The sequence below is a fragment of the Vipera ursinii genome (genome assembly GCF_947247035.1).
Source record: "Vipera ursinii genome assembly, chromosome: 6".
Lineage (NCBI taxonomy): Eukaryota > Metazoa > Chordata > Lepidosauria > Squamata > Viperidae > Vipera > Vipera ursinii.
The window spans coordinates 4,173,310-4,189,973 of NC_139515.1; the positions used below are offsets into that span (position 1 = coordinate 4,173,310).

General features: G+C 41.7%; 1 protein-coding gene across 1 annotated transcript in view; it reads right to left on the reverse strand.

The window, feature by feature from the left end:
* Nucleotides 1-9,909: 9,909 nt before the first annotated feature.
* The window catches only part of NAMPT (nicotinamide phosphoribosyltransferase), a 31,738-nt gene continuing 24,983 nt past the window's right edge, over nt 9,910-16,664 (reverse strand). The window contains exons 8-11 of the mRNA XM_083366308.1: nt 16,427-16,546; nt 13,809-13,949; nt 13,554-13,688; nt 9,910-12,551 (exon numbers count right to left, since the gene is read on the reverse strand). Of these exons, the coding sequence (XP_083222434.1) occupies nt 12,438-12,551; nt 13,554-13,688; nt 13,809-13,949; nt 16,427-16,546 (510 nt within the window). The 3' untranslated portion in view covers nt 9,910-12,437. The remainder of the gene's footprint in view (nt 12,552-13,553; nt 13,689-13,808; nt 13,950-16,426; nt 16,547-16,664) is intronic.

Genomic DNA, 16,664 nt, shown 5'->3' on the forward strand with positions numbered 1-16,664 from the left:
GTTTTGCAAGAGGAGGAGGAGGAGGAAGAAGAGGGATTATTAGAGCGAAGAGGAACCACTTAGGAGCACCAGAAGAGATGGTGGGAAACAAGAAGCTGGAATATCTGCTGAACCTCTTCTCCAAGCTCTGATCCCAAGAGCAAGAGGTGGACCTCTTTGGTCCTATAGAACCTGCCTCCTTGGGCTCCGCCCACGCCCTTCAGCCAATAGGGCGCCTTCCCTTCCTTCTCCAAGTGTTGTCTCACAATGGCTTGGAAGAAGACCAGTGGGACATCTTCTGCCCAGGTAGATTTATTTATTTAGCGTAGGGCTGGTCACACACAGAATTAAAACCACTTCATATTTACAAGTTAGAACAGTTAAAACGATAATTTTTTTTTTAAAAAAGAAGCAATTATAAAACCTAAGAGGAAAACAGAAATAACATTTCAGAGTTTTAATGTCCAATTTGGAGATTCAGTAGCTGCCGTTGTGACGCAGAGGAAGTACTAATACCACTTTACAATGCTTTGGTAAGGCCACACCTGGAATCCTGCATCCAGTTTTGGTCACCACGATGTAAAAAAGATGTCGAGACTCTAGAAAGAATACAGAGAAGAGCAACAAAGATGATTAGGGGGCTGGAGGCTAAAACATATAAGGAAGGTTGCTGGAATTGGGTATGTCTAGTTTAATGAAAAGAAGGACTAGGGGTGACATGATAGCAGTGTTCCAGTATCTCAGGGGCTGCCCCAAAGAAGAGGGAGTCAAGCTATTCTCCAAAGCACCTGAAAGCAGGACAAGAAGCAACGGATGGAAACTAGTCAAGGAGAGAAGCAACCTAGAACTAAGGAGAAACTTCTTGACAGTTAGAACAATTAACCAGTGGAACTACCTGCCTCCAGAGGTGGTGAATGCTCCAACACTGGAGGTTTTTAAGAAGAGACTGGACAGCCATTTGCCTGAAATGGTATAGGGTTTCCTGCCTGAGCAGGGGGTTGGACTAGATGACCTCCAAGGTCCCTTCCAACAACTTCTTCTTCTTCTTCTTCTTCTTCTTCTTCTTCTTCTTCTTCTTCTTCTTCTTCTTCTTCTTCTTCTTCTTCTTCTTCTTCTTCTTCTTCTTCTTCTTCTTTCTTCTTCTTTCTTCTTCATTATTCTTATTCTTATTCTTATTATGTCCTTAAAATCTCCTGGGTATCTTCTATTAGCGCATTCCCTCACTAGATGTTGGATAGTCTGTCGGGGAGCCCCGCAATCACAATTGTGCTGAAGGTGTCTTTCCCCATTTATACAGAGAATCGGCACACACCCCAGGAGTCGTTCTAATTCTATTGTATGTCACCCATATGTGTCGGGGTAGATTAAATCCTGGAGGTATACTATTAGGATTAATATGCCCAGGTAGAGTGGGGAATGTCAGAAGCTCAACTTCGCTCCTGGTCGAAGAATGGATTGCTGAATCCACTGAACTGTATTATTTCATCATTTGGTTAATTTCCTTTCTTTACTGACTCAAGGCAGCTCTTTATCAAATCCATTTATTTATTTTTTTAATCAGCTCAACCCTACCACCAAGAACTCTACGGGATAAATTGGGGTGAAAGAGAGAGAGTGGGTGCAGTTTCAGCATGACGCATCCGGCCCAGTTTGAGACCCCTGCCCTAGAAAGTGCAGAAAAAAGAGCAACAGAGATAAAATAAAACAAAAGCCAAGAATCTCATTCAATCCTGGGGGGGGAAAAAAACAACAATTCATCACATGGAGGGACAGTTATAATAATCCAGTTGCTGTAGTTTGGTGAAATAATTGGGGGTGGGGTGGGTTTCCCCCACCAATTTATATTGCTTTAGTATGGAATTAGTATAATTATGTGGGCTATAATTGGTTCTGTAAATGTCCCCTGGGGGAAGGATTTTCCACACCGATTTTTGCGTGTGCTAAATATAGAATTGGGGCTGGTTCATTTTAAAATGACTCTCCACTTGCTCATAGGCTGTTTTTGTTTCGTTCTTTTAAATTTTTTCCAGCACAAGTTGACAACAGGAGAAAGATCAGAGCAAAAGCTTTTTTTTTTTTTTTAGTATTCTTATGTTAGACTCGTTAATAATCAAAATCACTTGATTATCAATGCAGTAATTTGGCTTGTTCATTTCAAGCCTTTTTCAAATAATAGTGTTTTTATTTCTCATGGTATTTAGTTATAAGTCATATATGTAGAAACACTTTCCCCACCCCCTTTACAGTTCAGTCCTATGGGTATTTTTTGAGAAACGTTGCAAAGACTTCAATGGGGTTATTCCCTGGTAAGCAGAACACAGAGCATAGAATAACAGCATCAGGAGGGACCTTAGAGGTCTTCTAGTCCAGCCCCCTGATCAAGCAGATCTTATTCCATTCTGTACAAATGGCTTTCCAGTCTTTTCTGGAAAACCTCCAGCATAGGTAGATGTATCTAGATATTATATTGATTGCTACCATAAATATTTGTATTCTTTTGTTGTCTTCTATGTATGTGAAAGAATAAAATCTGAATATAAATTAAATACGAGACCAAAAGAGCTTAGGGTGTTCTCCAGAAGAATGTCCCCTCAAATTCTATATTTGTGTCTGTCTGCAAGGAAGCAACCATGTGTTAACTACATTTTAATGAGTGCTAGCAAATAATTATTTTGCCTTACGGTTCCTGCTGCACACTCTTATGCATCAAATGAAATTGGCAAGGAGCTGACAACAGAGCAAAGAGTAGAAAATGGTGGGTTTCTACTGAGAGCTGTGGTGGCGCGGTGGTCAGAAAGCTAGTATTGCAGGCTAATTCTGCCAACTGCGTGCAGTTCGATCCTGACCGGTTCAAGGTTAACTCAGCTGTCCATCCTTCCGAGGTTGGTAAAATGAGAACCCGGCTTGTTGGGGGCAACCTGCTGATTGATTCTGCAAACTGGTTAGAGAGGAAAGGAAAGCAATATGAAGCGGTCTATAAATCTAAGTGCTAAACCCTGGTCCATGGACCGGCATCAGACCATGGCATGCCAAAAACTGGGCCATGCAAACAAGCTAAGCTCCATCCTCGGGATGCAGGCAGCATGCAAAACCACGCCCTCTCCGGTCTGCAGAAAATTCATTTTCCACGGAACCGGTCCTTGGTACCCAAAAGGTTGGGGGCCACTGATTTATGGGCAATCTTAGAAACGCTTTTAATTTTTTTTTTGTTTATTTTGTTCCTTTTCATTCTCGTGTCCTTGTAAGCAAGGTCCCCATCCATCCATCCATCCCCCCCAACCATGTCTTTCTCCTCTTGGGTGCCATTTCATTCTTTCAACTCAACAATCTCTTCGGCTTTGGAAACGGTGTGAAATTGGTGTTATTAATAGTTCTTGTAAATGCAGTAAAGACACATCAGTCAAATCTAAGGGCTCCAGCTATTGGGAAGAAGAAGTTGCATTTAACACCCAAGTGAATTGCTGCTGCTAAAGACTTTGGTTTCATGTTACACCCGGAGAAGAACAGAACGAAACATGACATGTGCTGTCAAGTCTTTTATTTACCGAGATATATTGACCTTTTGAGTATTTTTGACTCAGACTTGTCCTCAGGAACTTGACGAGATGGGAAGATTAATCTTTCCCAAAGTTGTCTTTTGATCCGATACCACTGATTAAGTCCCAGTGTCTTCCGTGCCATATTAGATAATGGGCAGTATTATCTGAAAATGTGTATTTCCTTTCGTTTTGCCTTGTCTTTTTTTCAAAACAGCAGCCGTGGTTATTAATTGACAAGATGTAGTAAAGACTCCTCACACACGACTCAATTCATATAACCAGCAGCTGGATGAAAAGCTGTTTCTCTGCAACTATATCTAATTAGTTCAGTACTATCAAGTCAGAATAACAGAAGTGGAAGGGACCTTGGAGGTTTTCTAGTCCAACCCCCCCTGCTCAAGCAGGAGACCCTATACATTTCAGACAAATGGTGGTCTAGTCTCTTCTTCAAAATCTCTAGTGATGGAGCATCCACAACCTCTGGAGGAAAGTGGTTCCATTGATTGATTGTTCTCATTGTCCAGAAATTTCTCCTTAGTTCTAGACCAGGGGGTCTTCAAATTTGGCCCTTTTATGACTTGTGGACTTCAACTCCCAGAATTCCTTAGCCAGGCACGCTGGCTGAGGAATTCTGGGAGCTGAAGTCCACAAGTCATAAAAGGGCCAAGTTTGAAGACCCCTCCCAGAATTCCTCAGTCAGGCACTCTGGCTCAGGAATTCTGGGAGTTGAAGTCCACGAGTCCTAAAAGAGCCAAGGTTGCCTACCCCTGTAGGAAGTCCTTGACATACAACAGTTCATTTAGCGGCTGCTCAAAGTTGCAACATCATGGGGGGAAAATGAGCTACAATTGCTTTTCAAACTTACGATTGTGACCACCCACCCCGGGGTCACATGATCAAAATTCAGACACTGGGCAATTTGACTTGTATTTACGACGGTTGCAGCATCCCGGAGTCACATGATCCCCTTTTGCAACCTTCCAACAAGTGAAGTCAATGGGGAAGCCAGGTTCCCTTAACAACCATGCCACTAATTTAACAACTGCAGCGATTCACTTGACAACCGTGGCAGGAAAGTCCGTAAAACGGGGCATATCTCTTCACCAAGGTCTCACTTAGCGACAAAAATTTGGTTGTAAGCTGAGGAATGCCTGTATTGTATAGCGACCTTGCATTGGAAACCGAAGTGCTTTGCAACTCCAGATGGTGCTCATATTCATATTAAATGTGATATTCAGAGCCTAATAGTGTTTAAGGGACACAGAAATTCCCTGGAACTCTTCCCTTCAATGGGTACAAATCTCACTTAAAAAGAGGGAGAGGCAAAGGACAAAAAAACTTATTTCCTCCAAAATATTTATTTATTTTTTATTCTGGACCCTCACACCCCTACAACTAAGTATATTTCATTTAATTTAAACAGATAAGACACGCGCACACAGGCAATTATACAAATTCCAAATATATACGGAGAAAATTCATTGTGTTTCCAAAGCTGAATACAAAAATGAGTACGGGTGACAATTGAAAGTTACATAAATTACATGTAATTTATGACCATTGATACTTCTGACATTTAAGACCCTTGCAGCATTCCCCACGGTTACGGGATAAAAATTCAATTTAACAAAGGTGGCAAAAAAGGTTGTAAAATGGGGGGGGGGCGAAACTCACTTAACTGCAATGAAAATTTAAGCGCTCAATTGTGGTCGTAAGTCGAGGACTACCTGCATGTAATACATAGGAAGGAGGATTGGGGGATGTGAATAAATGCAAGGTGAGGAAGTTGTTTACCGGACTGTGGGTTTTTTTCTGGGTTTTTGTGGATGTGTATGATACATAGGCTAGTAACAGCTGCGAGTGATGCTCCAGAAAAAGATAAAAAGAGAAGAGCCATTGATGGGCTTTAGAGAAAACTATGCAAAATTCTGAGTTGTGATTTGGGAGGGAAAAAAAGATAGATAGAAAGATAGATAAATAGACAGATAGATAGATAGACAGACAGACAGAGATATATTTAGATTAGCTAGCTAGAGATAGACACAGATAGAAATTTAGATTAGCTAGCTAAATCTAGATTAGCTAGCTATAGATTAGCTAAATAGATAATTAGCTAAACAGCTAGATTTAGATTAGCTAGCTAGCTAGATTTAGACTAGATATTTAGATTAGCTAGCTAAATAGATGATATAGATTAGCTAGCTATAGATTAGCTAGGTAATTAGCTAAATGGCTAGAGATTTAGATTAGCTAGCTAGCTAGCTAGATTTAGATTAGATATTTAGATTAGCTAGCTAAATAGACATAGAAATTTAGATTAGCTAGCTAAATAGATTATATAGATTAGCTAGCTATAGATTAGCTAGATAAATAGATGATAATTAGCTAGTTAAATAGCTAGATATTTAGATTAGCTAGCTAGCTAGCTTTAGATTAGATAGATATTTAGATTAGCTAGCTAAATAGAGATAGACAGATAGAAATTTAGATTAGCTAGCTAAATAGATGATATAGCTAGCTAGCTAGCTAGACAGGCAGAAAGATATGGATGGGTAGGTAGTAGGTAGGTAGGTAGGTACAAAAAGACCTAAAAAGGGATAAAATGACTATTTGCTTAGAACAAAGTTTCAAAAAGAAGATTTAGGCAAGAGTATTCTTCTGTACACATGGAAAAGGGATGAACTGAAACCGATCACTTGACTTCATTGTTTTTGAAGAAAATCAGAATGACTGAAGAATGTAAAAGTGACAAAAAATGTAGAAAAGCAGGCAAAGCTGGTGAAACCAAGTCATCAGCCTAGAGTCCTTACATTCCCAGAAACGTCCAAGTCCCAACCCTCTTGAATTCTGCTGATCCTTATCTGGTGCCAATTTAGCATTGGACTTTAGTTGGCCAGATTCCTGTGTAGGGGCTGGAGCAACAAATCTTCTGAACTGCAATTTAATAGCCTGATCATTTGTCCCAAAGGTGCTTTTTCCAAAAGGCAACTGGACTTATTTTCCTTGAAGACATTTTGCTTCTTCAGAAGCTTCTTCAGTTCTGACTGAACAGTTCAATCCTTCCGTCGGAACCGAGGAAGCTTCTCGGATGAGAAGCGAAATGTCTTCAGGGAAAAAAACAAAATCCAGCGTTGTGCCGGGCCTGAGGAATACCGTTATAGGAAAAGCGGATGGGGATTTTTTTTTAGGATATGTGTCAAACGTGAGTCAACTCCGCACCTGCTTTCTCACACAGTTTGCCAAACAGTGAGGGGGGGGGAGGGTGGTGAATCCCAAAGCGGTGTGTGTGTGTGTGTGTGTGTGTGTGGGAAGGCTATGGAATGCAAGTGAACCGTCTCTTGTTATCTATTATGAAGAATCTTTGAGCTGAACTCAAAACAGTGGGTGGCCCGGAGGGGAAAAAAAGGAGGTTTTTACCTCTGGGGAAGAAAGATCAAATCCAGTTCCAAGCCGGGAGAAAGACGCTGGAAACAAAATGGAGGCCGACTGCTTAGGAAAGGTTTCTGTTGATTGATGAGCAGAACCAACAACAGCATGCATTTCTGGGACCGCTGACAAAATGGGAGTTGAGGAGAGGTGGGTTTATACACATTCTTTGGGTCTGTGTGTTTTGAGAGGCCTGTTCCTTGTGAAATGTACTTTGACCTGCGCTTGAGTGTGCCCTTTTAGTATTCAAATTAATGTTGCCTGACTCCCATTGTGGCTAGGAGGACATGCCCTGTCCCTGGAGGTGGGGGCAGAATTTAAGTGTTAGGAGTCTTTGTTTTTCTAATCCCATCAACTCCAGCCTTCTGTGGGAGCTGTGGCTGAAGGCGTTTTGCTTACGAATAGGGTGGCAAGTGAAGAGGAACTAAAGAGCCTCTTTTGCGAGTGAAGGAGGAGAGTGCAAAACTTGGGTTGAAATTAAACATTAAGAAAACCAAGATCATGGCATCCGGCCCTCTCAATTCCTGGCAAATAGATGGGGAAGAAATGGAAGTAGTGACAGATTTCATTTTCCTGGGCTCCAAGATCACCGCAGACGGGGACCGCAGCCAAGAAATTAAAAGACGCTTGCTCCTCAGGAGGAAAGCCATGGCAAACCTAGACAGCACACTAAAAAGCAGAGACATCACCCTGTCAACATAAGTGCGTATAGTCAAGGCTATGGTCTTCCCAGTTGCAATGTATGGCTGTGAAAGTTGGTCCATAAGAAAGGCTGAGCGCCAAAGAACGGAGGCCTTTGAACTATGGTGCTGGAGAAGATTCCTGCGAGTCCCTTGGGCTGCAAGGCGTTCAAACCGGTCGGTCCTAGAGGAGGTCAACCCTGACTGCTCTTTAGAAGGCCAGATCCTGAAGCTAAAACTCAGATACTTTGGCCACCTAATGAGAAGGAAGGACTCACTGGAGAAGAGCCTCATGCTGGGAAAGGTTGAGGGCAAGAGAAGAAGGGGACAGAGAAGGAGGTGGCTGGATGGAGTTGCTGAAGCAGTAGGCGTGAGCTTAAATGGACTCCAGAAGATGGTAGAGGACAGGAAGGCCTGGAGGAACGTTGTCCATGGGGTCGTGATGGGTCGGACACGACTTCGCAACTAACAACAGGGTGGCCCCAGTCCTTCTGAATGGATTACAACATCTCCATTCCTAAAGATTAGCCTCTTCGGGTTTCTGCTTGAAGCTGTTTCCCACAGCAAGGAGACTGGGGTAGCTTTCTGCCTTTAAGATGATGTCTCTCCTCTTCTCCTACAGGGGAAATACAATGTTCTGCCTCTTTTAATATTCCCCCAAATATTTAATTCTCTAGACTAGAGGGAGGGGGTGGGTGGGCTTCCCACATACCTATGTGGCTTTTCGCAGGAAAACCCCAGAACTAACTTTGCTTCAGCTGTGCCTAGATGGATCTTTCAATAAAGCTACAGCCACGGGTAGGCCACCTTGGCTCTTTTATGACTCGTGGACTTCCAGAATTCCTGAGCCAGCCTGGCTCAGCTTGGAAACCTCTCCCTTTTCCCTCAGCGTGGCTGGCTGTTGAATTCTGGGAGTTGAAGTCCACGAGTCATAAAAGAGCCAAGATTGCCCTACCCCTGAACACTCTTGGTCAATCTAAAGAGCCTGGAGTTTCTTTTGTTGAGGTGGCAAATGGAACGGTTGACATGTGGAAATGCTGGCAGAAAAGTAGCCAGAATGTTTTTGTGTTTTTTTTGCTTTGGAAAATATTTGTGGAAGAAAACAAAATGTATTTTAAGGGCGAAGTTCCTCTATGGAAGGGAGAGTTAGTTCTGCCAGAAGAAACAACACAGAAGTTCAAGTGTGTCTGTATGGTTAAAAACCAAGACGAAATAGGTCCCGAATCAATCGGCTTGAAACAATGCAGGTGGAATAGAAAAGTGAATACAGGTCGTCCTCAACTTACAAGTTTGTTTAGTGACGGTCAAAGTTATGACACCGAAAAAAAGTGACTTATGACCGTTTTTCACACTTGCGACCGTTGCAGCATTCCCATGGTCAAAATTCAGATGCTTGACAACTGACTCATGTTTATGACGGTGGCAGTGTCCTGGGGTCATGGGATCCTCTTCTGCAACCTTTCGATATGCAAAGTCAATGGGTGAAGCCAGTTTCGCATCACTAACTTAAACGCAGCGATTCACTTAACAATTGCGGCAAGAGAGGTCGTAAAATGGGGCAAAACTCACTCAACTGTCTCGTTGAGCAGCAGCAACTTTGCGCTCAATTGTGGTTGCACGTTGAGGAGTATCTGTAACCCGCATGGGGGGAAAAAAAACATGTCAAGATGATTTGGTCACCTACAGGGAACCAACAAGAATCGGACGAAGGAGGAAAGGGTCGTGAGGAAGACACGGTTGAATGGCGTTGCTGAAAGATGGAAGAAACGAGGGCAGAAAAGAGACGGAATGAAGCGATGGTGCACACCAAGTAGAAAGTGAAAAGATCGTGAGCGGGATTGATGTTAAGTGAGACCACACCTGGAATCCTGCAACCAATTTTGGTCGCCATACTACAAAAAAGATGTTGAGACTCTAGAAAGAGTGCAGAGAAGAGCAACAAAGATGATCAGGGGGCTGGAGGCTAAAACATATAAAGAACGTTTGCTGGAATCGGGTAGGTCCAGTAGTTTAATGAAGAGAAGGACCAGGTGTGACATGATAGCAGCGTTCCAGTATCTCAGGGGATGCCCCAAAGAAGAGGGAGTCAAGCTATTCTCCAAAGCACCTGAAGGCAGGACAAGAAGCAAAGGATGGAAGCCAACCAAGGAGAAGCAACCTGGAATTAAGGAGAAACGTCCTGACAGTGAGGACAATTAACCAGTGGAACAGCTTGCCACCAGAAGTTGTGGGTGCTCCAACACTGGAGGTTTTTAAGAAGAGACTGGACAGTCACTTGTCTGAAATGGTATAGGTTCTTCTGCTTAAGCAGGGGGCTGGACTAGAAGACCTCCAAGGTCCCTTCCAGCTTTATTCTATTCTTCTATTCTATTCTATTCTATTCTATTCTATTCTATTCTATTCTATTCTATTCTATTCTATTCTATTCTATTCTATTCTTCTATTCTATTCTGTTCTGTTCTATTCTTATTCTATTCTGTTAGTTTTAGCTCTATTTCTTTTATTTTCTCATGTGTTTACATCTTGGCTATTTACTGCACCCTCTCTGTGTGCAACACAACACTGCATACCCCTAATAGAACATTCTGATGGGTGTGTTTAAGTACAGGTAAGTCCTCGACTTACAACAGTTCAGTGACCGTTAGAACTGAGAACGGCATTGAAAAAAGTGACTTACGGTCGTTTTCCACAACTGTTGCAGCAGCCCCAGGGTCATGCGATCAAAACTCAGATGCTTGGGAACTGACTCATACTTATGACAGTTGCAGCGTCCCGGGAGCTCCCATGATCCCCTTTTGTGACCTTTTGACGAACAAAGTCAATGGGGGAAGCCAGATTCATTTAACAACCGTGTGACTGACTGAACAATGGCAGTGATTCGCTTAACCACCACTGTTGCAAGGCAGGCTGTAAAATGGGGCAGAACTAACTTAACAACTGTCTCACTTAGCAACAGAAATGTTGGGGGGGGGTCAATGGTGGTCTTTCAGTTGAGGACTACCTGTATGTTGATTGACGTATGTTTATTTCTGGGCCTGCAACTCACTGCTAAGAAAATTAATCAGGTAACAATACATCCATCCCATTCTTAAGCACTCACAATATCCAAAACCTTATCCCACAAAATGAAGCGATTAAAATTGGGCATAACTGCCCTGACAAATCTGGCAATTAAACATATTTCAGAGCAGAACATTAAAATATGGCTTTCCAAACAGGTTTAAAAAAGCACATTCTCCTGCTTTCATTTATGTTATTCGGAGCTTGTCTGAGCTGTTGTTCAGATAATTGTTTAAACTTAAATATAAATTCCAGATAGACAGGTTTTTTTTTTTAAAAAAAAAAAGCATAGCCCTCAAATCAACTTTTATTGCCACCTCAAAAGACCGGTGAAGTCCTTTTTCCAATAACCATCCTTGGCCATTCACCTGAGACTTTAATACAGCGCGTTTTAGCATTAAACTAATTTGTTCTTCAACTGAGCGATTCAGAGCATGTGTAGAAAATTATTCAAGTGCAGTCATGGGAAAAAAGAATAGCATTCACTGCGCGTTTTTAAAAAAACACTTAAACCTCTGCATAGTGTTCTTTTGTTTTTTTTTTTAGGGAAAGCTAGCAGGGTACAAACAGTTTGGCTAGAACAATGTTTTGTTGGAATTATTTAACAAAAAATATTTTAAGACATCTATACAATTTAACATCCATTCTGACGAAAAAAAAGAAGCAAAAACCGAAGAGCAAAATACAAAAAATTAAAAACCCTAAGTTAAAAAGTGCACTATTCAATCCAGTATTTTGTTTTCATCCTTGGTAGCCACGTATGGGGGGAAAAAAATAAAATCCAAATTAGTGTAACCATTTGCACACCTGTTCCTGTTTCACACATCTGTGAAACACATCTGGGTTTGGAAGGTGACTTCTTAGTTGTCAGGCAGGTATATTGAAATAAATCCTACTGAATTTCAACGGGTTTTACACAAGATGCAGGCGTGCGTTAAATTGCAGCCTCTCTCTTTCGAAGACGGAGACAAACTTGGCGATATTTTTTTTTCAGCAAAAAATTACTCTTTTTTTTTGGCATTCCGTGAATATCTATCTCCTCCTCTTAAACAAAGGTATGTATTTAGAGAAGTCACGCATCGCACCATTTCGGTGGATACAAAAAAATCTGGCTCTTAATGGCAGAACAACTGTGACTGTCGTGAGCGAGCTATCCTGATTAAAACTTCCAAAACAGGACGATGTTCACAATGAAAACTTAAGGCCATGTTTTATTTGCTGATCAATGGACAAAAAAAGGCAGTGAGTTTTCTTCCCAAACCCTCCCAGTTATTTCCTTGAAAGTCTATGCTCGTAAAAATCACGAAAAGTTGGAAAGACGGAATTGTTGAAACTTTTAAATATATTTTACACAATCTCGTTTTGTACAAAAATACAAGTTAATTATAAACATAAAGCGATGATACTATTAGGTAAATCTTCTTTTGCGATATGCTACTATATATATATATCTATCTATATATATATATCTATTCATTTATTTATAAAACTTCTCATCCTCGTTCTCATTGAGATCCGTACCAGATTGAATCACGACTAGCAAAGAATTCTACAATTACACGGACCAGGTTTTTGGCTGTAAATATTTCCATTTTAGACTGGCCAAAATTAAAGAGAAAAAAAAAAGGGCACGGATGTCCATAAACCAACAAATAATTTGGCTAGGATGTGGCAAACACAAACACTACAGATCTCTACAAGAAACCATTATCAGTACATAATTGTTGCACATATACCAACATGGAATGAGACTTTAGTGAGACGCCATGGAAAATTCATTCGTCTTCAACCTGGCATTTTCTCTGATTTCATCGAACGAGTACGCCTTCGTTACTACTCCGTTTTTAAACACTGTATGAAGGAAATCCTGCAAACGAACACCATTTGTTAGGGCTTTAGTAAAAACAACACAGCATCTACCAAAAAACTGTAGTGACTTAAATAAGCCACTATAAGATCTCGACTTACATTCGTTTAGTGACTGTTTGAAGTTACAACGGCACTGGAAAAAAACCTGATTTATGACCGTTTTTCACACCTACAACCCTTGGGCCATCCCCAGGTCACGTGATCAAAATTCAGACACGTGGCCACTGACTCGTTTTGAGTCAGTCGTCGTGAGTCAGTTTTGAGTCATGAATAATTTTCAGGCAGCTGTCATGAGGCAACTGACTCATATTTATGACGGCCGCCGTGTCCGTGCGCGCATGTGTGAGACGTGATCCCCTTTTGCGACCTCCTGACAAGCAAAGTCAGTGGGAGAAGCCAGATTCACTTTAAAAACCATGTTGCTAACAACTGTGGCAAGAAATTTGGACAAAACCCATTTAACAACTGGCTTGCTTAGCAACATTGGGGGGGAGTGTTGATTGTGGTCGTAAGCTGAGGACTACCTGTAAGTCAATACATAACTAATGCTAGTTTCTATCAGTGTACGCATCAGATATATACGAAAGAAATTTAACTAAATTTATTTATTTTAATATTTATTTAATAATATTTCTATACCGCCCTTCTCCCTGAGGACTCAGGGCGGTTCACAGGGCAAGAATAAAATACAAATATTAAATATTAACAGGCAGAAGCTACTGAAAATTGTCAATTGCTTTCCTATTCCCTAGCTGCAAAATCTTGTTTCCATTCATGTGTATTTTAGAATAATAATAACTATTATTATTATTGTTGTCATTATTATTATTAGTTATTTAGTTATTAAATTTTTGTGCCTCCCAGTTCCTCTACAAGGCGACTCTGGGCAGCTTACGAGTTATTGAAGAATGCAAGCCTGTTTGTGTCCATGCTCTAAAACTCCGTCATTTTTTATCCCTATTCCCCTAAGACCGCCAAGGAAATTGAAGCATTTAACTACCTGTCCATATTCTTCTAGATCCCCCTTGCCTTCTTCTAGTGTAACGAAGTCTCCGTTCGGCGTTCTGTGCAAGGACAATCTTCCTTTCTTCGAACGTTTGTTGGGATCGGCTACCGGATCCTTAAAGACGTTCACCTGGAAGCCAAATTTAAATTTAATTTAAATTTGAAAGGAATTCACCCAGGCTGACCTTGGTGAATCCCTGTTTTTCTCTCAAGTAAAAAAAAAAAAATGACTAAATACAACAGAACATACCCCGAGGCCATTAGTAACCACGTAGCTGCATTTGAACGAGCAGTTCAAGAGATCTCTGGTTAATTTCTGCAGGAGGGCCCCACCTGACCCGAAGGAGATGTTTTCAATGCTCCATTTCTGCTGTTTCATGCCCTCCACGACCTGGAAGCGACAGAAAACGCTTTAAAGCATTGCACGAGCAAGGTACAGATTCTAAATCAACTCTACTTTTTTTTAAAAGATAATTAATGCATGGGAAGGTAACAGCGTTCCGTGCGCCTTTGGCGTCTAGTCACGCCGGCCACAGGACCACGGCTTTGAAACGGAGATGAGCACCGGCCCCTAGAGTCGGAAACGACTAGCACGCATGTGCGGGGGAACCTTTACCTTAATTCATGCGTTACGCAATTTTTGTGGATTAATGTAACTTACAAAAACGAAGACCGGTTTCGTAAGTTACGTTTATCCACCAAAATTGCATTAAGACTATTTTTGTTTTCTGCAAGCTGCATTTATCCACACAAAAAAAGAAAACATCCTGTTGGCTTCCTGTTTAAGAAATATTCTGGAATAGCTAGGCAATCTACTGTTAACTGTCTTCCAACCCACCTGCTACAATTTTCAATATTTTGGTCTGAGGATCTGAGCATCTCTCGAATTTTAAGAAGAGTTCCAGGCATCACCACAAATAAAGTCTGAATAACAGAGTTGGAAGGGACCTTGGAGGTCTTCTAGTCCAGCCCCCTGCTCAGGCAGGAAACCCTGTACCATTTCAAACAAGTGGTTGTACAATCTCTTCCTAAAACCCTCCGGTGTTGGAGCATTCACAATTTCTGGAGGCAAGTCGTTCCATTGGTTAATTGTCCTCATTGTCAGGAAATTTCTCCTGAGTTCCAGGTTGCTTCTCTCCTTGATTAGCTTCCATCTGTTGCTTCTTGTCCTGCCTTCGGTCGCTTTATTTATTTATTTATTATTTATTAATTGGAGAAGAGCTTGACACCCCCCCCACCCCACTCTTTGTGGTAAAGTTTAGGGTGGCAACATCAATCTCTAAATGTTAGGAGTCTCCCCGCTTTTAATTTTTTCCTCCTTTTGGTGTCAACCTTGCTAAAAAAAAAACGAGGGGGAAAAATCCCCAATTTATGCCTGCCATATATTTTTTCCCCCATTTTTCCTGTAAAAAGACAGCCAGGTAGAATTATTTAATAACGAAAGAAAACACAGGGGTTCAAAAAGAAAATCTGCTTAAAAAGAAATTGGGGGGGGGGAGGGAGGGAGAGAGAGAGAGAGAAAAAAAAAACTGGGTTGGTCATGAGCGGATGGCCGGAGGAGATATCTATCCTGGGTGTTTATTCAATCTGGAAAAGTCAAGTTTTTCCAAGATGACCCCCTTCCATCCAACTACGTATCCTTCTTGTGCATATAACCCCAACCACAAGGAAGCATTTGGAAAATGCAAGTCACTTTCATTTCCCCCGCTGAAAAGACAACAGCAAGAGGAAAGGCTTGCCGAACGGTGGCGGTTCAAGGCTAAATTAACACTTTTGTGCATGTCAAGGGACACCCTAAACAAGGTCACCAAAAAGCACCACCCGGGGCTAAGAGGGTGACTTTTCGGCCTCTTAGTGTGGCAACCGTCCTCAAGTTTAATTCAACGGTGCCTGCAAGTCTATTTTGGTTTCCTCTCTTATTCTACTTCCTGTAATATACAGCAGAGAGGATGTGGCGAGATTTTGCAAGATTCCACTGTTCTTGTGGATTCTGTACCAACCGAGGGATGACACATCTTCCCAGATATCAACATTTGGGGTGTCTCCTGAATTGTAAAAAAAAAAAACCACAAACGCAGCACTCGCGCTGAAAATTGATGAGGAAACGGCAAGCGAAAGAAAAAAGATAAGAGGAGGGAGGGGAAAAGGGCAGCTGGAGTCATTTTAGCTTTTAGCTGCAAATATAGCTTTTTTTAAGCACTCTGCTATTCAGACATGACGTGTTTTTTTCCACTGAACTTCAGAGGACAAAGGGAAATTATTTCTCCGACTTTCAACACCCGTTTTGCACGGAGGGGTTTGAGAACATGACCCCAGATTAATTAAGGCACGGTTGTCTTTAATGGTGCCCACGTGGAAAGGCAACTGAAGTGCTTCTCTACAGTTTCACAGAAGGACAAGAGTTGGAAGGGACCCGGGAGATCTTCTAGTCCAGCCCCCTGCTCAAGCAAGAGAACCTATACCAGGGGTCAGCAACCTGAAACAGTGAAAGAGCCACTCAGAACCGGTTCCCTCACAAAAGGAAAAACTGGGAGCCGCAAAAAAATGTGTGCACATGCGCGTACATGCGCGCATGCGCAGAACAGGGTTTGACTGAAGAGTGGAGCCAAGGCAAGATATGCACCTACCCTGCATATTTGAATTGATTGGTTGAACTTTTTTAGTCCCACTTTTTTTTTTTTGAACTGCACATGGCAGAGGACTAGGAGCCACAGGAGACGGCTGAAAGAGCCGCATGCGGCCCCGGAGCCGCGGGTTGCAGACCTGTGACCTATACGATTCCAGACAAGTGGCCATCCAGTCTCTTCTTTAAAAGCCTCCAGTGATGGAGCACTCACAACATCAAAATTAATCAGAGAAAAATCACACCTCTTGCAATGTGTTGATATCCACACCGTCTCCTTGAATAATTCTGAGGTAAGGTGGCAACACTTTATAGCCTTTTGCATTTTCTGTAATGGGGAACTTCTTTCCTAGAATTTCCAAAACCTAGCCAAAAAAAAAAGATAGATTATATATATATGTATGTGTGTGTGTGTGTGTGTGTGTGTGTGTGCGCGCGTGTGTATCTATATATATATATCTATATCTATCTATATCTATATAT